Consider the following 21,991-nt stretch of genomic DNA (forward strand, 5'->3'; position numbering starts at 1 on the left):
AAAAAAAAAATATATATATATATATATATAGTTGAGTTGAGAGATGAAAACACGTGAAAAAGGCGAATACAAGGCAGGTACAATTTTGGATAAAAGTCCCACTTTATCCAACATCAGCTAATTTAAGGAACATCGGCAAATTTAAGGAATGATTAAGGGTTTATAATCAAAGAATACTATCTCCATTGGTATGAAAACTTGTACTCAGAGTGAACAATATCATACCATTGTAGAGAGTAGTGTTCACTTACAAACATCATTTATGATACCATTTATAAATTGAAACTAAAATTATGATCACAGAGAAGGCAAAGAAAAAGGCTAAAATAAAAGATAGATATGGAATATATAAAGAAAAGGCAACATCTTATAGAGTAAAAACAGGTTCAATAAATATCACTTCACATAAAAACTAATCCCAACTTCCCCCCAACAGACAGACGCGGAAGAGCAAGAAAAAAATAAACCCCAAACCCTTCACAAGCCAGAAATTGGTTTTTTTTTTTTTTTTTTTTTTTTTTTTTTTTTTTTTTTTAATAATAAAAAAGAAAAAGAAGAAGGAAAGGGAATGGACTCTCCTCCTAAATCCCCTTTCAGTGCTACCAAAGTATTAAATCATCATAGACAATAAAGAACCATATAAAAACTGCAACCCAATCCCCCCATACCCTCCCCCTCCTCCCTCCTCCCCGGCGCCCATTCTCGCTCTCTTTTGCACCCAAAAATTACTTGTACAGCGGACTCTCATAACACACAGACAGTCTCGCCGACTCGTTATCGATTTCATTCCTACTGCTGCTTGCATTCTGGAGGCCTCTCCCCCTGCGGACCATCCCCAGCTGCCGCTGCTCCTCCTCTTCCACCCTTCTGGAGATTCCAAACAAACAATATGTGAGATAAAGAAAGGCACATTCAAACACAACTTTGTTCAAGGAAAGGAATGGAAGTACCTTGTTCCCAGCTGACAACTGCTGACACGACAACACGAAGAATACAATCATAAGTGTTACAATTTTGTCAATTCCAACTCCGAAAACAAAAGGGTATACAAGAAAATGAACTAAAAGAAGTGGCATACCTTTTTCCTGGATTTTCCTTCATCTTCGTCCTCATCTTCGTCATCATCATCTTCATCCTCGTCGTCCTCATCCTCATCCTCATCATCATCATCATTGTCCTCGTCGTCGTCATCCTCATTATCCATGTCTTCAAATTCCTCATCTTGAATAGCTTCCCCTGTAAACCATGAGACAGCATGCGGGATAATCTTGTCTCGAATGGTTGACCTAGGCAGAGAATAAATGAATATAAAGGTATCAAAATACGTTCAAAACTCTTCACATCCATTCAAATAACAACTAAGTCTCATATTTGAGACAGCTTTATTACAGAAAATATAGATGGGTAAACACATAGCACATTGAAAATTGACATATAACTCACCCGATATCATAATCTTGCTCCATTTGATTTTGAAGCTCCTCAGCCTGACAAAAGAGGTACTAAAATTAAGAGCAGAGAAATAGATGAGCATTTTATTGATTTTTACAACGAATTGATATTAAACATACAGTGTCCTCATCAATATCTTCATCGTCATCAGGCACTTGAGGTGGACTGAAAAAGTTGAAGAAACTTTCACAATTTTCAGTCTTTGTGATTGGCTTGGCATTCTTGGATCCCTTCTTAGGCTTCTTCTTCAGTAGCTTCTGGGTCAGACATTTTCCTGGATACCATTCAATCTCCGTTCTGCCAACAGAGATAATCATATTCAGTTCAAATACAAAGAAGATGAGAATCATATAATTCCATCGTTCGCTATACAGCAAAAGAAATCAGTTTTTTGATTAGGATACAAAATACTGATGACGCAAAAAGAAATTACCCAATTGCTTTCTCAAGAATTGGCTCATCTTCGTCAATCATGTGATATGTCTTTGTCAAGACAGAATTTTTAAAGAAGGGATTGGTGTCGAAAAAGAACTCAAGCTTGAATCCTTTGGGATTGTCTATTCTACACCACTTGATATCTTTCAAATATTTGAGAGCTCCTTCATCACGCTCGGTAACCTAAAATAAAAATAGCAAAATTCAGGTAGATAGAGTCACAACTAGTTGGTTAGATGATTCTACAAACACAGGAAAACAATAAAGAACAGAAAGCACAAACCTCCTCAGCTAATACTTCATTGTTCTTCATTGCATTAAGCCAAAAGTCGGGCACTCCTTTCTCTGCAAAGAAATTGGGAGCTTAAATATAGGTGGTTTAAATAAAACAGATAAAAACAATGTATCAAATGAAGGTTTAGAATTGAATTACCTGCTGCATCTTTGTCCTCTTCTTGTCCAGCAGCAGATTCCTTTCCAGCTCCTTCAGCTTCAACAACACCATTTACAATATCGTATCGCTGCAGAGAAATAAGAACTAATCAACAACTAAACAAAATACGTACTAATACAACCTCTAGTAGACAAAATTCACACCTGAGAGTATAGTGGCTGATACAATTTCTGGTATTTGGCCTCGAGCGCCAACCTTTCCTCAAAAAATTTAGCCTCTAATTCGTCATGTTGGCTCTGTTGAACGGGATGACATGTAAATTATTCCAAGGCGATATGAAGCAATTACAAAAAAAGAGCAGAAGCAAGAAACCAAAAAGTCCTTATAATTAAAGAACCAGATAAATTATACTTGCCTGGATCTCCCTTAGATCCTCGACGCGCTTACGAACAACAGGAGACAAGTTCTCGAGGATATCAGAGTGCTGTCCAGCGAGGCTCTGAATCTTATTCTGCAAACCATCAAAACCCGAAGTAAAATCAACCACCGCTAAACCCAAACCCCTTAAAATTCCATCTAAACATTGCTATAGCACCATTAAAATGCGGTAGAGAAATCAAACACAGTATTATTCAAAACTTTACACTCTATTCAAAATAAACACTGCAAAAAGAACATAAGAGAATATTCCTGATTCTAATATCATCGCCCACTATAGTTTGACCAAAAAAGAATAGAAAAAACAATTTTAGTACCTTGAGAGCATTGACGAGGCCTGCTCGATCCTCCTCATTGAGAGCTGCAGAATTAAAAACCAAAAACCCTCAAAATCAGTATGTGAAAAAGGAGAAATGGATATGATGACAAACAGAGATAGTAAATCGAAAAGGAGGAAGAGGAGAAATAAGATTACCAGAACCGAGATCGGAGACGTTGAAGTTATCCTTGTTGTTGCTCATTGAGGATGCAGCAAAGAGATTGTGAGCGAAGGGAGGGGGGAAGTTGGTAGTCTAAAACCCTAGATTGAATACAAGGGAGAGAGGAAAAAGAAGTGAAAGGGGCCGCCTCAACGTGCCCGACCTTCTAAATACCCTCGCACACTTGTTCGAGACCTAGCACTCCTTCCATTTATTTCCTTTTATATGGAACGCCCAACCAAAATACAATTTCAACCATTCAAAATTAAATCACCTAAGGTGGGCTTTTACAATTCGGCCCATATATTTTCCAGTACAAGCCCAAATTAACAGGTCCGGCCCATTCTCGGTGTCAAGCCCATCTGATGTACCAATAGCTGTGACCCACGTGTCCTTATATACAATCATGGAATTCAAATACCAATTTCCAATTCCTGGTTGCTTCTAAAGGAGTTGGTTGGGACCCACCAATTCACGAAGATGAATTGTATTTGAATTAGGAAAGGATTTGGAGAAACATTGTTTTTTTTACTAATTCTTTAAAAATAATAAATTTTTAAAAAAAAAAGTCAAAAAGGGATTAAAATATTTTTTATGAGGACCCGAAAAGACTAAAAATATACGTCAATTTATTTGTTTATATTACCGTGAATTTCATAAACTTATAATACGAGAAAAATTAATTTAACTTTTGAAGTTCTTGGATAAAACTCTCAGACTAAATTAAGAAATGATCCTGGATTTATAATCAACTAATATTAAACATGAGAGCTTATGCGAACAATATCATAGTAGTGTGAAGAGTTTATTCTAATTAGTAAGAGCTCAACGGGACTTACATCTCTTTTTTCTGATTCGAGGGGATCCTGTTGAGTTCTTACGCTTTCATGTCTACAACTCAGTTCATCCGATTATTACAGAGATGAACCTAATCCAGAATATGAACCATAAAAGAAAATACCGACTAAACCGATCACAGGAATACCAGTTACAATACCTATTATCCAAAGAGGAATACTTCCAGTAGTCTCGGCCATTTGTCCCACTTCCCTCCCTATTTCATCAAGTGGTCGTGCTAGAGACACAAACAGTCATAGATAATTGTTTTCATCTAAAGAAGTTTCAAATTTAAAAATAATTAAAAGAATAATCGGATAAATAATAATTAATGATTTTGAAATGAATAATAAATTCCAAGGTTTGAAACGTGTAGTATAATGGATAAAATATGTGGTCACAGCAAAATTGACGGTCAAGGTTGAAGATCGAGCAAAATAGCGTTTACACGTGGCAAAATATTATTGGTCTGTTATGGTTGTTTTTCGTTGTACGTGGGCGCCAAGTCAGACACAATTCTTCTCACTGCTTCCAGGAAACCCAACTCGTCCCATTCGCCATCCTATTCACAGACAAAATAAATAAATAAATAAATAAAAATAATTTAAACAAAACCCTAAAAACGAGAGAGAGGAAGCAGACCTGAAGGCTGAATCTGAAGCGGAGGCGGCTAACAAGAGAAGAAGGAGAAATCTGTTCGATGCCGTGAAATGACAAAATTACCCCCACATTCACAACATTCTTCAAGAATTCCAACACGCGAATTACAATATCCGGCATTAACGATCCTTGGCCTCTAACCGTAATTTCCAAGTCTATAATTTCCGTTCCATTAATAGACGGCGGCGCGTGGGAAACCCTAACGGTGAAGCGTTCGTTAAGGAATGAGTTGGCAGTTTCTTCCCCTTGAGACTGAGCTTCTAGAAGCTTCTGGTTTTTATGGCTGAGCTCTGAAACTTGCTCTCTCAATTTGGTTAAGTATTCTCTTGTGGTTGCTAGTACCGATAATTTATCTTTCTACGTACGTAAATTCATTAACATAATAATAATAATAATAATAATAATAATAATAATAATAATAATAATAATAAATATGCATGCAAAATTGATTATATTTAACCTTAGTTCCGGGGGGAAGAAGGGATCTCAAAGCTTGGAAGCTTCCATTAAGCTTTTCTCTTCTTCTCCGCTCCGCTATCATGTGCAGCAATTGAGCTGACCCGGGTCGACGACGAAGGGAGTTCGTGGACGACGACGAAATGGGAGGATGAGGGTTTTTAAGAACAGTCATTGAGGGAAATGGACTTGTTGCTCTCATCTTCTCTACCATATTAACCTGAAAATTATTCAAATATTATAATAATAAAATATATTTTCACCATAAAAATTAAATTGTTACAAATTTAAAAGTATAAGCCGGTTGAATTACGTCGGAGAATCCAAGTTCGATTTCTCCATTGCTGCAGCCCATGAAAACTACACTCTGATGTTAATAATTAATCAACAAGAAAACAGCTCAAGTCAATATCATATCATTGTGAAGAGTTTTGATTCTTAGCAGAAAGTTCGTCCCAACGTACCTTGATCCCAGCTGCCTGCGAACAAGAGGAAGAAAGAACATAAATTTATATCCTTAATTTTCTCGAACATGAAAAGAAATACACTTACAGCATAAAAATGGGATTGAATTTGAGAAGAAGAATGGGTGTGAAGCAAAGATTGGTGAAGCTCTAAAAAGGAAATGCTGTTGTTGAAAGCATGGCCAGGAACAAGGCTGTTCATAATAATTACATTCACATCAACGAATAACAAAACAAAGTGTTCCACTGTTAGACGAACACGACTCTCCACAATGGTATGATATTGTCCACTTTGAGCATAAGCTCTCGTGACTTTACATTGGGTTTTCTCAAAAAGCCTCGTACCAATGAAGAGAATATTCCTTGAATATAAACTCATGATCATTCCCTAAATTAGCCGACGTGGGACTTTCATCATTCAACGCCTCCCCTTAATCAAGGCTCTGACTCCTTTTTCTTTTGGAGTCTTAGTCATTTTTTGACTATGCGTCCACAATGGGAAATGTTGGATGAAAGTTCGGCTAATTTAGGGAATGATCGTGGGTTTATAATCAAATAATACTATCTCCATTGGAGTGAGACCTTTTGAGGAAGCCCAAAGCAAAGCCACGAGAGCTTATATTCAAAGTGGACAATATCATATCATTGTGGAGAGTCGTGTTCGTCTAACATCCATTACGAGAAGAACAAAAGAAGAGGCTTTCTTACTTGTTTTCTACGTTGAATACCAATTGCTTGTACTCATCAAAAAGCCTCCGTTCAAAGCTGCCCAAGGAGCTGCTGGGTTGGTTCGCATCCTCCTCTCGGAACAACCCATCAAGATTCAACAAACAGCTATAAAAAAAAAATTCAGAAATTAATCCAAAAAATCAAAAGAAAATCGTGTTTTTTACTGAGAGTATGAAGGGTAAGTGAATAATTACTGAGAAGGATGAGGTAAATAAGACCAGAGGCAAATGTAAGTGGGGTGAAAAGATTGCATAATGGCTCGAAGGAAGGTGGCTCTGGGTGCCTCGTCCAGAGAAAATACAGTATCCATAATACACAGAAAGGAGAAGAAAAGGGTTGGAAGGTGGAGGAAAAGGGAAAGGGTTTTCCAATTAATATCAACTTCAAATTTGACAATAAGCCTTTAGGGACAGAAAAGTAAAAAATGTATATATATTTATTTAATAAATTATAAAAGAAAATGGTCGAGATGGTCAAAGTCAACATTGGCGAGGATTTGAATTCGAGGGTCTTACCATTCTTCCTGTTCTCACTCTCTCCGTAAACCCTAAACCCTAAACCCTAAATTTTCAAATTTTCAATAATATTCTTGAACTGTGAATACTTTGTTTCGAAAATAATCTCGAGCTTTCAAAATTGTGAAAAGAATACATTGAGTTTTCGAAAGTTTCATTAATACCCTTAAAGTTTTTTTTTTTTTTTTTTTTTTAATATTTTTACCGTTAGTATATTTAGTCGAGTGGAAGTAGGCCCCGAGCATACCACTGTGGAGAGTCGTGTTCGTCTAATATGGTATCAGAGTCATGCCCTAAACTTTGCCGTGCCAATAGATTGGTAAATCCTCAACTGTCGAACAAATGACTCCAAAAGAAAAGGAGTCAAGCCTCCTCGAAGGCAGTAAAAAATGACTAAGACTCCAAAGGAGTCGAGCCTCAATTAAGGGGAGGTGTTGGATGATGAAAGTCCTACCTCGGTTAATTTAGAGAATGATCATGGGTTTATAAACAAAGAATACTCTCTCAATTGGTATGAGACCTTTTTGGGGAAGCCCAAAGCAAAGCCATGAGAGCTTGCGCTCAAAGTGGACAATATCATACTATTGTGCGATGTCACGACTTCACGACTTCAGTTATCGCAAGTTATTGGGCCAAGTTGTGAGGCCCAACGAATCAGTTAGCCTGATTCTATTAGGGCTTGGAGCCCACAATAGGTCCATGATTTTACATTTTTAATAAAAAAAATTATATTAGAAAATAAAAAGGATCCATTAAAAAAATATTATTAATTAATTATTTAAATATTAAAAATATAAAAAATAAATTGATAAATATATAAATTATTGTTAAAAAAAATAAAAAAGATAAAATGTTTGATTTCATGGATGCATAATTCCAAATAATATGTCTCTCGGGTCTCGGGTGTGTCGGCAAATCTGCATTTCAATAAAATTATTATTTTTTAAATAATTTGTACACTTATTTTCTCCTTTAATTATTTATTTATTTATTTATTTACATTTACCAATCAATTTTATTACCTTTGTATATAAATATAATAATTATATTTACTCACATTCAAAACGTTACTGTAAATTAAAATCTTTAATGATTTGACAAGAAACTACCAGCTTTTCTAAGTTAAATTCAACATCTTTCGTGGTAAAAAATAAAAGTTAAAAAGCTAATTACTGCCTCCTACCTATATATATATAGTATTTGTTTTCTTACACTGCAAGGGGAAAAACATAACATCAGACATTGAAAATTCTCTGTCCGGGAGAGAGAATATATTTAGGGTCGAACTTCATTTTCATGTCTCGAAAATTTGTCCATTTGGAACCAAAATGGTCGATCCATTGTCTTTGTGTCTTGTAATTCGGAAGATATTGTTTGATTTCAATTCCACTGTTCTCACAAAATTCTAATATCTCTTCGTTTTGTCGGTCAAACGACTTCCAATCATCAAACCCACTTGAATGTAAAAATCCTATCGTGTAAAACACCTCTTCGTCTGGTATAACCGTTGAATTTCTACTATCCCACCTGCATTTTTATCGTACCAATTCATAATATTAATTACGATCAATCGATGATCTATATACGTTTGGTACAGAAAACGTTATTCTACGAGCTTACTTGGAGTAGTTCATTGGGTAGATGAGTACAGGTCCTTTGGTTATATTTCGTCGTAAAACTATGTCTCTGAAGACACCTACATCAAAATCAAAGATACGAGATTTCGGTACAAAGAGATTTAGCCATGGATGAGGAACGTTCCATAGTCCCTGGGATTGAAGCTTCAGCTCTCCACTTCTAACCCTATTTAGAAATTTCACGTACGTTACATCTTTCTCAAACTTAAACCCGCTCTCATAATCCAACCCTTCGAATAATACTTCAAGATCCTATAAAAAAAAAAAAAAAACAACACAAACAGGTAAGAATTATCTTATTTTAGACATCGGGAGCGAGAAAAATATTAAATCTATACCTTGTCTATAGTAGATTGGGTATGACGATCATAATATTTAGCAACTTCAAGGCAGTAAATAATAGAGTTTTGATTAGCCAAAGAGATTATCCTAGGATGATCAGACGGTGGAAAGAACGAGGAACGCCAAGTATCCGGTGAGCCATGATGCAGCAGAACCAAACCCTCCAAATAATCCAGCGCATTCGCTTGTTTTCTTTCATTGAATGAGATCAAACGCTCTTGGTCTTTGGCAAACGCGGAAAAATTAGTGTACAGCATTCGTACCCATTTAACCTGCGACCGAATTCCACGTCATCATCAGTATCTTCGAATTTCACATGCGTGCGTACATAATAGTAGTAATAATAATCATAATTAGCAGACAAAGCATGAGATTAAGAAATAGTAAAACATATGCATGAGAATTAATTTGGAATATGTTCGTATTATTAGATACGACACAGTTTTGATGGTTGGAAATGACAGAAACACTCCCAAACAAAGACGATGATATGTTGGGTGGTTTAGAAGCATCCATTGAATAATCCATAGATTCTTCCTTACTTTTAATCAACCTTACAAACTATATAAAACCTTACTATATATATATATATAAAAGAAATATAAACCATAATTATAAGAATAAGCCTTTTAAATATTTAAAAAAAAAAAAAACCATAAAATAAATAAATAAATAAAAGAAAATAAATAAAAATTACCCTCTTTGGAGCTGGTTCCAAAGCTATTCTTGCCCGAGCAATAATCCCAAATTGACCCAAACCTCCAAGGACCGCATGGAATAGCTCAAAATTCATTTTAGCAGAGCAAGTCACCATATTCCCCTTACCTGCAAATTTAGAAAATGATCCCGAGTTTATAATCAAAGAATACTATATTCATTGGTATGAATCCTTTTGGGTATGTCCTAAGCAAAACCATAAGAGTTTATGCTTGAAGTGGACAATATCATACCGAGAGTCGTGTTATCATTAATTGCATGCATGCAATAATAATTTATTTTTAAAAGACAAGCTGTCTATTTGTACAAAATAGACTGGAAACACCTAGTTTGAAAAATACATTTTTTTTAGAGTTCAAACTTAGGGCCCACAAAATAAACAGCTTTCTCATATCATTTAATGATATGTAGAAAAATGTCTGTACTTAATACACATTATGTAACAGCCAAACTTGTCCTTTTAATATCGTATGAACAAATAAATTATTATTATTTTTATTTATATTTATATTTAAATACAAAATTACACGTCGTTTCGTTTTCCATACCTGTGACGACATCCATCTCCACCACATTGCTCACTTGCGGCCCGTACCGGAAACTCTGCCCGCTTATCCCGCCGTTTGATAACGTCCCCCCCACCGTGATGTACAAATAATCCGTCCACGACACCGGCGTCACCCCATACGCCAACGCCGCATTCAACACGTCGATCCATAACTGCTCTCCGCCGACGTCGGCGTAAATCTCCCCGGTAGAGCGGAGGCGGGAGATTGTGATTCCAGGGGTTTTCCGATTCCGCCGCAAATACGACATGTCGATTACGACGCCGTTTTTGGCCATGGCTTGGCCGCGTACGGAGTGGCCTTGTCCTCTGGCGGCTACCGGAAATGGGATAGGGTTGTTGTAGGAATAATTTATTAGGTGAACGACGTCGTTTATGGAGGTTGGTTGAAGAACCGCAGCGGGGATTTCTTTGACCATATTCCCGTAATCGGAGGAGGCTAAGGTTAAAGATTCGGGATCGTGTACAAGGTTGTTTGGTTGCGGGTGTAAGGTAATCCATGGCTTGGATTTGTTTATGCTGGATTTTAACCGGTTTATGAAGAAAGTGACTATGAAATGAACCGGGAGATTTTCCGTCATGGTGGTTTTTCAAAGGAAAGAAGAATAAAGGGTTTTGTGAATGTTGGTAAGAAATTGGTGGCTCGCTAAGCCAATATTTATAGAGATTTTGGATCAGAATACGACAAAAAAAAAATATATATATATATATATATTAATAAAAAATAATTGTAGAATTATAATCAATAAATTCGTAAGTTTCTAAGAATTTTTCCTTAAAATACGATGTAAATACTCAATCAATTCTATCCATTGATCAGTCATGAGTTTTAATATTTTTAATTGTCAAAAAAGGATTAATTTTAAAAAAATTTAAAGTCGGGTGTAGCTTGAGGTGGGATGATTTGAACCTGTCATCTTATCTTAATTAGTTTCGTAAAGTTAGTGTATTTAATGTGTCTGTAAATACATTTTAAATTTTTAAAAATATTTAATATAGTAGGAAGTCAAATATTTTAGATATAATAAGGAAATTAATTTTAAAGAATTGAGAAGAAATAAAGTTGGGGAGAAAAATTGGGCTATTTTTTATTTATAAAAAAAAAAAAAAAGAAGAGTTCGCATAAGGTTAAGATTGGTTGGTGAGGGAAGACTTAAACGACGTCGTTGCATTGAGTTCGTCTTGGTTTTCAAAGATTTGCAAGGGGAAGTTTCGGATACTTTTTCTTAATTTAATAAAATTATTTTGTGGAAACAAACGTCATGAAATACACGCGCTACAGAAACTATCCCTCGTTTATATATTTTTGTTTATTTTATTTATTTGATTACTCTCCACCGTCCGATCCTTTCAATGGTTAAGATGAGTCAACAAATATTTTTAATTCTAAATTAAATGAAAATGAAAAGAGTAATTGAAAAATGTTATATAATAAGATTTGTAATGTTGAGTACTATGGTATGTACGAGAGGTGCATAGCAACTAGAATAGGCATACTTCAATCAACTCATATTCATGCATTTCTAGACATACCTCCGACACATCAATCTATACTAATTTTTCCTATTTATTTCACTTCGTTACTAGAACGTGTCACACGTCTGGCATTATTACGACAAACCTCAACCTTACCGGGACTATGTTGTCCTATAAATTCTTGCTCCTTTTAACACCTTACAATCTTGTAAAGATGCCCTTGTTTTTTTATCACCTTACGGGCCCTATGTTGTCCTTCGAAATTCAGCTATGCTGCATATGGTTTGATTTGGTTGGTTGCAAACAAGACATATATCAATGAACCCTGCGAAATAAAAATATTATTTAATTTATAGATAGCCCGAAAGTTATACATCTATAAAGAAAATTGTCTAACACGTTCGTGATCTTTCTATAGTATAGTCGAGATACAAAGATTTGGTCAAATTTTTCATAGTGTTCGAGTCCCACATTTTTTAAGTGAATTGAAATTTTCACGTGTTAAGAATTATTTTGTTGGGTTTTGAAGAGGACAAGATTATAAGAATATATGAGATGTTTAGGTCAAAGATGATTTGTTAAATGGGTAAGTTTCCATTGATTATAATAATTTAAAATTGTACATTTGTTTTGAAGGTATGAGCTGGGCATCTCTATCCATCAAACCATACATTATAAATAATGTGATTTTGAAATGCATGTGCGTAACGCATCTTATTGGCTCAATATTTTAAATCATTTACAATATGGTTGGGTATCGTATCAACCAATATTTTATTATAAAAACATTTCGATGAGCCACGGTGGTGGCAAAGTAGTTAGCAGTGTTAGATGAACACGACTCTCCACAGTAGTATGATATTGTCCACTTTAAGCATAAAGTCTCATGGTTTTGCTTTGGGATTTTCTAAAAGATCTCGTACCAATGGAGATAGTATTCTTTAACTATAAATTCATAATCATTCTCTAAATTAACCGATGTGGGACTTTCATCCAACAAGCAGCGGGAAAGACGAGCGGTGAACGGTGGTTCAGATAATAATGTAAAGTGTGAGTTGTAATTGTTTATAGGGTTTTAGGTCAATTATTTTGAGTCAAGTTATTGGAGTTTTGGCCTACCATATTGGAAACTTAAGACAACATCACGTGAGAGAGAAGAGGAGGGCAATGGGGAAGTTGGGAGCTGCCTAGAGTGTGGGTTTTACTGCATCAGACAACCCTCCCTTCATCGTATATATATAAATACATAACCGAACAAAAGTGGCATAAATTCAATCATATCCCTTTCTGACTTTTTTATACAGAGGATTGTTGAGAGAGAAGTCCCGAGTGGCTCAATTTTATTATAAGTAAGGAATAAAATGTGAGATCTCAGGTCGTTTTAGTAGACGAGTTTTAAAAACCTTGAAGGAAGTAAAAAAATGAAAGCCCAAAAAGAATAATACATGCTATCGGTGGACTTGGGATGTTACAAATGACATTAGAATCAGACACCAGGCGATGTGTCATTGAGGAGGTTGAATCTCAAAGGGGGTGGACAGTAGGTCATATTCCAGCGAGGAGGTTGAACCTGGAAGAGGGGTGGACACAAGGAGATGTGCCAGTAAGGACGCTGGACTCTGAATGAGGAGGGTGGATTGGAGGATGCTGGGCTCTAAAGGAGGAGGGTGGATTGGAGAGAGAAATTGTGAGATCCCATTGAATTGGAAGGAATAAGTTCAGCAGCGGATCACGAAATCTTGGCGATCTTCTCTATCTAATGAATGGGACCCTCCAATCCACCCTCCTCCTTCAGAGCCCTCCTCCGAGTATATGCTTGAATTAAACAAGTGTAGATTGATACAATAGAAACCTCGGGTAAAATGCCAACTCGTAACCCAGTAGATAAAGTACATTACCTAGTCCGTTTTAGGGATTGACGACTTACCCATTCAGTGACTTTAGCAAAGGACGTTCCAAAAATGGGGCACTATTGGGTCGAGTGAATTCAACAATAGACGCATGTTGGCATTCCAGCCTTCCTTCTCCTTTCAAGGCCTACCGAAAGAGAATCCAGTGTTTCTTAAAAAAGTTTTTGAGGTAAAATCATACGTCAATTCATATTTATTTATTAATATAATTATTTAGGTGGCAAATGTTATTTCCTCCTTAAAATATATAAACATCAAGCTTTTAGCGAAAAGTCGTATGTGGTGTAATATGTTGGCCTAAATGAGGACAAAATTAATAGTAATAAGTTAGCAAAAGTCAAAATCACATTGATTTTATAAAATCTTTCCAACATCATGCCTATAAATAACAACAAAAACATGTAAATCAAACACAAACACCATTCTATATGGTAACATATATTTACCATCGACGTTATGTTGAGGTAACTAATGACGTGGAGGGCTGTCGTCCAAATTTTTCAAACGAAAAAGGCCAAAACGTCATTTCGAATAGTTGATTTAAATTTGACAAAAGATGCTTTAAACGTCTGAACATATATGTAAAGTTGGAATGAAACGAATCTCGTCCATATTTATGAATTCATATATTTCAAAATCGTTGTCGATCGAGCAACAAAGTTAGGAGGCTAAAAAGGGTATAGTGGTAGGAGAAATTGAAGATGTGATTTGGGAGGGAGGTGACACGTCCAAGACATGCGGATGCTTCCGTATTTGGGAACAATTGCTGCAAACATAAACAAAACATAACAGTGACTGATAAAAAAAAACATTTTTTTTGTTTTTTTTATCGAATTATTTAACTAAAATACTCGAAATTGTCCACTTTGAGCATAAACTCTCGTGGTTTTGTTTTAGGCTTTCCAAAAGACTTTATCCTTGATCTTCCACTAAATTAACCAATGTTGGACTCACTCCCAATAATTCTTAACGATGACGGTTGTCTTCTTGGATAAGACTGAAAATTAACTGACGGATTAAAAAAAAACATTTATTTGTTTTTTTATTATTTATTTTTATGGAATTATTTAACCAAAAGACTTTGTATTCAATTAATTAAGTTTATCAGACTGAAAATTAACTAATGATTTATTAAATTTTCATTTATGCTTTTGATATTACCATTTTTTTTATGTTCGTAAAAAAAAAACAGTTTAAACCTTTTTCATGTGTTGTAGCATTGTGCACGTGGCATGGTTGTTTGACAGTCCATCATCAATTTTTTATACCATATTTCTTCCAAAATATTTTTTAAAAATTTATTTTAAAACATATGTTCAAATATTGACCGTAGTGTAATATTGTCTACTTTTAAAATAATTTATACTCATCGACAACCTTCTATACTTATAAATCTATGATCTTCCTTTTAATTAGCTGATTTGAGACTACTCTTCTTGATAATCTTCAACACATAGCTTTTTTTACCTAATAATTGCGACCAATCTCATATACAAAATATTGGATTTTACAACGTTTATTTGTAGGCAATTTCGAATGTACTTGTTTTAACACAGGAAATACAGACTTCTTCATTTGGTTCTTGTAATTGGTCAAACTCACCGTTACACGGTGGAGTTGTCTTTTCTATGCTTCTTAAAATTAAAAAAATTTAAATATATAATATTTTAATAAATTGAGTTATACTTGAGTTGACGCTACAATTTTAATAAAATTATTTAATGAATTGGTAAAAAAAAAAAAAAGAAAAAAAAAAAACATGGGAACAAGTGAATCCAAAATGAGCTCAAATCAATGTTTTGTCGAAAGGAAAGCAGGTGAGGAGTTCTAAGGATGTCTCCTTGTCCCATCTCATTTCCAAACCTTCCACGTGAATTACCTCACTTCTCAACTTAACCTGTTTTTATTTATTTATTTATTCTAATAAATTTCTTCATTTTTAATTAAAATATATCGCATCAACTCATAACTCTTGATTTGATATCACAATATCAGGTCCATTGACAACAATATTTTTATTTTTTTTATTATTTGGACTGGATAAGATCAAGATCTTCTGTTGGGCCGAATTTTTAGGTGGGTTTGTAGGCCCATAATAAGGTCGGACGGAGAAAGTAAATTTATGGGCCTCGTTCGATCTGTTGGGCCATGGCCCATTATTATACCCGGTCTCCCGACCCGACCCGATGCTAATTTTTCTATTATTATTATTATTATTTTTAATGGTGATAGTGAGACAAATAGTGGTGTGATAGTAGGGAAGAAATGGAGTATAGGTTTCTGAGTCTATAGTCGTACACACCCTTTGCATTCCATTAATGGTCGCCGCCACACACACTACTGTTATTTCTCTTTGACGCTTTTGCCCTTTGACCATTTCCTCTCTCCTTTGACTAAGCAGCCCATTTTGGAGATTCCACCTATTCTTCCCATCTATGATCCATCCTACCTAATCCCACCCTTTTACTTACCACCGTACGATACCCCGTCCCGACCTGACACGTCATCATATCTTCCACGTGGCACTCTCCCATCGCTTTCTCTGCCCCCTTTGGATAAAATTTATATGATTTTTATTCTGATTCCTCATCCCCAGCCTCAACCCAAATGCATTTTTAAATTACTTTCTATTTTTTTTTCTTATATAGTTTAAGCGTTAAATACACTGAGACCGAGATATGACTCAGACTCTTATGAAAGATAATGATGGAAAAATTGGGATATACTCGTGAACATATTTGAATTAATATGGAAGAACTCTTTCTCTTAAGCCAACGTACTGAGTCACTCTGCTGACATAATGGTCTATTGTAGTATAGTGAGCGGTCAACAAAAATTCTCAAATTTTTATTTTAATTCAATGTTTTCATCAGAGTTCTCAATTGTACTATAGCATTAAACATCGTTTGTCTTATTCTTTCCACGTGTACACATGCACTCTAATGGGTCACCTTTTGCAAGTTTCACGCTAATAGCCAGAGTCAACGAAGTAGTGGTTTTTTAATTTTTTTTTTTTTTTAACTTAGTTTGATATTTATATTCAATTTTTATAAAATAATAATAATAATAATAATAATAATAATTAACCCAAGAAAATAAACATTACAAAGTAAGCAACAAATATTTTGGTTTTTTGTAGCCTTTTTCTTTTTAAAATTATTGAAAACGACAGTTTCGTGCATCAAACGGCTGGCGTGGTATTGGAGGGTGGGGCCGGGAAATGGACGGTGTAGATTATTTCGACGTTTTACACGCTGCCTCGAGATTGCATTATTACAAAAACAACCTAACAAACCGGATGGATGTATTTTCGCCTCGTCACTTTTCTAATAAATTCACCACACTCAGACTTCCACAACACTCTCAGCGACCTCCACATTTTGTTTTCTCCCTCTCTCTCTCTCTCTCTCTCTCTCTCTCTCTCTCTCTCTCATGGAAGAAACGCGGAAGAGGCATGATTTTGTTCCGGCGGAGAACTCGACGCAGAAGAGGCCGAGAGCGGCGGCGGCGGTGGAGGATGTCGGTAACGACATTCTGGCATGGATTTCGGTGGAAGAGGAGACAGTCGGCGAACTCATGATGCTTCTGGACGACGCTGAGAAAAGCCGACCGATGGCGGAGAAAGTGAAGTTCATTGACGATCCGTACTCATCGGCGATGATTTTTCAATCATCGTCGTCGTTCGTTACGATCAATGGAAACGAAGAGAGTTGCGGTTCATCTTTCTCGGAATCGGACTCGTCGGTGATGGCAAGCGTGGACATGAACGGAGCGAGGATCAAACTGATGGAAATCGATTCTGCGACTGTGGAGAAATGGAAGTTATGGAAGTCGGAGGAGGCGTCATCCGTATCGGAGGTATCCAGTTGGGATGAGGATGATTTAGCGAGGTTCATCGGCGATGAGGAACAGATTTTCTGAAACGTAGGGGAAATGAAAACGGCTAGGGTTAGGGTTTACGGTGGAGAAGAAGAAGACGAAGAAGAAGAAGGTAAGGATTGAGATGTAATTTTGGTGTCGAACACTGTGAATAGAGAATATACACAGAGAGTTAGTAAGATAGAATCGAAATGAAAAACGACTTGTCGTTTTGGGAAATTGTGTTGGTTAGTGCGCATGTGAACTTCAAAAGAAACTTCACGATTTTCCGATTTTCTTCCTTCATTTTTTTTTAAACCTCTCAAATCACATTGTTCGATTTGTCGTATTATAACTTAAAATGATTTTTAAAATATTTTATTATCGTTATTATTATTTTTATTTAAATAAACCTTCTTGACCTTGTTTATAGCATTGTAGGTTTTAATAATCTCGTGAGGGTCATTTAATATTCATATTTGTTTGTTTTTCGTATTTATTTTTGAGTTTATGTTATTTCGGCGTAGAAAGCTTTAAAATATTGTTATTGTTATGATTTTTTTTTTTTATAATAATAATTTATGACAGTAAAAAAAAAAAACATTTTAAAGATACAAATTACTGTTTTTGTCCTTTATTCATATTAAATTTTGAGAAAATAATAAATTTAATAGGTTTTTTAAGCAAAATTAGTTGGGTAGCAATGGTAGGGTGGGTGATTAATTTAGAGAGGCTTGTCTGACTTTATTTTCCATTTTAGCTCTATAATTATTTAATAAGTCACTAATTATTATATTATTATTAAAGGTTAAAATTTGATTTGGACACTTCCATTCCATAATCTCAATCCTATTTTATTTAGGATTAGTTGAATTGATATAATAATTCATATACCATTACTAAAACATATAAATTATTATATTAATATAATAATTTATTACTAAAACTACCATTAAATTCAATTACTAAAATAGCTAATCAAGTACATGTTTGTCTTCTTTTGTCCTGACATTAATTTTATAGGTACCTTTTGGTTAAAATAGAAATTGATAATTACGTCTAAAAGTTTCACATTATTAAATTACAATGAATTAATTTTATAGTAGGACAGTCTACTAAATTATTTTATTTTATTGTAAATATTTAAATTAGGGCTGTAATAATTTAATAATTAATTAAGTACGTGAATTAAAATTAACCTACGAAACTGAGCTCGGCCCTAACTTCAAGTGGGCCGACCTATTACTACCAAGTCTATTTCTAGGGATATTAAAAATAGACACTAATCTATTAAAAAAAAAAGCCATTAAACACAAGTTGATTTTTTTTTTTCTATAAATATTTTGTTTTATTAATAAATTTCATTGATTGTTAACTTACATACCCACTAGCTTTGAGGAGGCTACCCAACCATAACCTTAGAAGTCGGTTTTCAACCAGAATTTCGACATGTGATTCTGGAATTAAGTTCGTTTATATGAAAGACAAAAGCTTACCAATTTTGTATCAACCAAATACTCTCAAGGTCTTATATCCAATTTTGTGTCAACCAAATACTCTCAAGGCCTTATATCCACACTCCAAAATGACGTCTAATCGAGAAAGAGCGGAAATGCCACTCTACATTACTCTTAGGCCATGTGGCAGGCATGATGTCCGCTCTCCTCTCCACCACTCTTAGGCTCTGTGGCTTAAACGAACTACCCTGTGGAACGTACGTGTGTCACAGCGTGTCAGAGCATGGGCAAGCATTTCGGGTGTCTTCCAAAGGGGTCTTTCATAGACAATATCAAACTACACATGGTACCATTTCACAGCAGAGTTATTTCACATAGATTTACTCAATTTTAATGAATTTGACTCATCTATTTAGAAAAAAAAAAAAACCCATTTCAAAAGTTTTTTCTTTCTCACAACTTTGGTATGAACTACTAGGTTTGCACATATAAGTAGCTTACTTATAGGCTATTATTACTGAAGTCATAGCCCGATCCTCAACGTACAACCCAAAATCCATTCAAAACTAGAGGTGATTTTAAGAACTTTCACATGGAAGAGATGAATTTGATATTGAAGGTTTCGAATGGAACACCCAAATACAAAGATTGCACAGTGACATACCTCTTGTTCAACGTACAACCTGCACATCATCAAATGTAGGGAAGTTGCAGCAAAAGCCACATCTTCTATGGAGGTTTCACCAAATCAGATTTCCAGTTCATAGTTAGTAACTGGATTTATCAAGAACATGCATCAATTTGAACAACGCAAGAATCCTTTATAGTCCCCCTCGGAATTCATGGGCTATTATTAATCTATCAGAGTTGCTCGCAGAATTCTCAACTTAATTCAAAAAAAAAAAAAAAAAAAAAAAAAAACTATATGCGAAGTACCCGCAGAAAAGAGAAGGGAATTCGCCATTGTCGACATCCCTTCCACAAATGACTATTAATGTCCTCAGACATAATAACCTGTGAATGTAAAGCCCCTTCCAACGATCTCACCAGCACAAAACCATGCAAAACACTCAAGCCCGAACAAGGCAGCGATGCCAGCATCTTCAACTTTCAGCTCCTGCCGGTTCTTCCACAAGTTTTTAACACAATCAAGTTCTTTCCAGAATGATTCATATCGGCCTGGGATGCTGCATTATAAACGTAATGTGCAAAATCAGTGAGTAAAGCAATGAAGTGAAGCTTAGGACAAGTATTTTAGGATATGAACATCGAGTGGGGGTTAATACAGAATTCATGCACGGATAGTAGATACTTTCATGCTCCCATTTTAGGAATAAAAAAATGCTATCATACTAAGCACAGTGCTACAGGTGACAGGGGATTCATTCCCACGTATAACAAATATGTATACTGTTCCATGAATGGAGACAGGTCCATGAACTATAATTCTCACGAGTGGCTGCGCAGTTCAACGAGTGGTGCAATGCTTAGAAGCAAAGTTGAAATCAATATAGAAACAGACGAGTTTCTAAAACACAATTGTATCAGTTGAATGCCAGCGTAAGATACTAAAAGTAAGCTAATAGGTATAATCCCAAGAACACATGAACATGAAAACGGTAGGAATTCTTCAACAACCAAGGAAAAGGTGCAAGAATAGCACGAGTATTGAAGGTAATAACCTAGCAAGACGAGTATAAAACAACTGCTCTGAAAGCAAGCTGCATTTCTCCACAGTAGCTGGTTCTTGGATGTATTGCTTGTTCTTCTCCAACAACTGCTTATAATAGGAGGACCCGTGCTTGATAGCAAATTGAGAAGCTTGACAAGCCTTGGATTGCAACTGATGCAACTTGGACGCCATTAAATCCAAAAGAAAGCTAGAAAACTACAGCCAAGAGATAAAAAATTAAATTAAAGAAAACAATACTTCTCAATCCATTAGAAAACAACAACATATTTATCAACCTCTACAAAACATCGATTTTCCTGACGTTCCTAACAATGAATAAATACCCAAAAAAATGGCTTCTCAGACAAAATCAGAAGTGAAAAGAGATCTAGAAAACCACTGCCGCGTGACAAAATATGTTTCTTCGTTAAGCACAAAAATCAACGTGGAGCAGACAAAATGGAGTAACTCGAAATTTACTACCGTCACATGAGTCGGAAAATAAGATCCAGAGAAACCATTCCGCCATAAATAGCACCCTAAATCACAGACATTTTCCCTCCGAACTTGGGCAATAGAAAGTTTTAGTGTAGTCAATTTTTCAAAATAAGAAACGGCTAAAACCCTAATCAAATTCCAATATCGAATATCCGAAACAACAATCCAAAGACATAGAAAAAAAAGAATAAGAGATTTCCACTATTATACAAATAAGGCGCAGTATTTATACGACAGAGAAGATGAAAAGATCATATAAAAGAAAGAGAAAAACACAGGATACAGGAAAAGGCAAAACCAAGGATCAAATCAGACGGGGAGGAAACGGATGGAAAAGAGAAAATTAGAAATCAGAAAATAGAAGAGAATGTGAAAGGCGTTCAGCTTCAAGAAATAGCAAAAGAGACGATGAGGGAGGAGGAGATTGAGGAACTGACCTCCTTTCTGTCGCCGCTAGTGGGAGAAAGTGGAGCTCCGACACCGTGAAGAAGAGAGAATGAGGAATTGGGATCTTGAGAATTTCAATGGAACGACGGACTACGGAGCGAGGACTTCTTCCACCCAACCCTGGGCCTGCTTCTTTTCACCTCGGCCCACACAAATTTTAATCCAAAAGGGTATTTTAGGAAATTTAATATTAAGGATGTGCTGTCATTTCTAGTTAAATATTAATATTTATTTGCATAATTTCGACTAATAATTTTTTTATTATTTAATTATTCTCATTTCTAACCCTTTCTTCTTAAATTTTCTCATTTCTACCCATAAAACCTTTATTATATTACATTCCATAAAAGAATATGAATAACTTTTATCTATATTACATTACATATGGAAATTTTTTTGATTTGCATTAGAACCCGAATCCTCAAAATCTAATGTTTAATATGAATATTTATCTTTCAATCTACCCTCGACCTTCTCGATGGAATGTCTTCGCTTTCTATCATAAAACTATTGGGAATTGTTAGAAGAGGAGTCCGGCATCCGCTAAATAAGG

The 21,991-nt window shown here is 35.3% G+C and overlaps 5 protein-coding genes across 6 annotated transcripts; 1 reads left to right on the forward strand and 4 right to left on the reverse strand.

Moving 5' to 3' along the window:
- Positions 1-322: 322 nt before the first annotated feature.
- Positions 323-3,396, reverse strand: LOC111799032 (nucleosome assembly protein 1;3). 2 transcript variants are annotated; one of them, XM_023682415.2, is made up of 12 exons: positions 3,195-3,396; positions 3,037-3,080; positions 2,697-2,792; positions 2,485-2,577; positions 2,321-2,408; positions 2,171-2,232; positions 1,886-2,070; positions 1,572-1,749; positions 1,444-1,487; positions 1,079-1,286; positions 951-968; positions 323-867 (listed from the first exon to the last, which is right to left on the reverse strand). In XM_023682415.2, exons 1-12 carry the CDS (start codon positions 3,238-3,240, stop codon positions 790-792), a joined length of 1,140 nt encoding a protein of 379 aa, XP_023538183.2. In that variant the 5' UTR covers positions 3,241-3,396; the 3' UTR covers positions 323-789. The 2 variants fall into 2 exon arrangements, with proteins under 2 accessions (XP_023538183.2, XP_086981827.1); XM_087125701.1 differs by having other exon boundaries at positions 951-971.
- Positions 3,397-4,461: 1,065 nt separating this feature from the next.
- On the reverse strand, positions 4,462-6,654 carry LOC111798884 (uncharacterized). Its single transcript, XM_023682231.2, has 8 exons — positions 6,539-6,654; positions 6,324-6,449; positions 5,704-5,809; positions 5,616-5,630; positions 5,465-5,518; positions 5,156-5,371; positions 4,678-5,052; positions 4,462-4,597 (listed from the first exon to the last, which is right to left on the reverse strand). Exons 1-8 carry the CDS (start codon positions 6,652-6,654, stop codon positions 4,508-4,510), a joined length of 1,098 nt encoding a protein of 365 aa, XP_023537999.2. The 3' UTR covers positions 4,462-4,507.
- A 1,389-nt stretch (positions 6,655-8,043) lies between these two features.
- LOC111799248 (cytokinin dehydrogenase 3-like) lies at positions 8,044-10,731 on the reverse strand. The gene is made up of 5 exons (XM_023682721.2): positions 10,104-10,731; positions 9,536-9,663; positions 8,835-9,110; positions 8,480-8,748; positions 8,044-8,386 (listed from the first exon to the last, which is right to left on the reverse strand). Exons 1-5 carry the CDS (start codon positions 10,699-10,701, stop codon positions 8,095-8,097), a joined length of 1,563 nt encoding a protein of 520 aa, XP_023538489.2. The 5' UTR covers positions 10,702-10,731; the 3' UTR covers positions 8,044-8,094.
- A 6,130-nt stretch (positions 10,732-16,861) lies between these two features.
- LOC111799012 (uncharacterized) lies at positions 16,862-17,792 on the forward strand. The gene has a single exon (XM_023682389.2). The coding sequence runs from the start codon at positions 16,939-16,941 to the stop codon at positions 17,425-17,427; it is 489 nt and encodes a 162-aa protein (XP_023538157.2). The 5' UTR covers positions 16,862-16,938; the 3' UTR covers positions 17,428-17,792.
- Positions 17,793-19,621: 1,829 nt separating this feature from the next.
- LOC111799060 (uncharacterized) lies at positions 19,622-21,587 on the reverse strand. Its single transcript, XM_023682452.2, has 3 exons — positions 21,429-21,587; positions 20,504-20,709; positions 19,622-20,008 (listed from the first exon to the last, which is right to left on the reverse strand). The coding sequence occupies exons 2-3, from the start codon at positions 20,683-20,685 to the stop codon at positions 19,822-19,824; spliced, it is 369 nt and encodes a 122-aa protein (XP_023538220.1). The 5' UTR covers positions 20,686-20,709; positions 21,429-21,587; the 3' UTR covers positions 19,622-19,821.
- Between the last annotated feature and the right edge of the window lie 404 nt (positions 21,588-21,991).

This window comes from Cucurbita pepo, chromosome 7 (assembly GCF_057944985.1).
Source record: "Cucurbita pepo subsp. pepo isolate OVF chromosome 7, ASM5794498v1, whole genome shotgun sequence".
NCBI classification, from domain to species: Eukaryota; Viridiplantae; Streptophyta; class Magnoliopsida; order Cucurbitales; family Cucurbitaceae; genus Cucurbita; species Cucurbita pepo.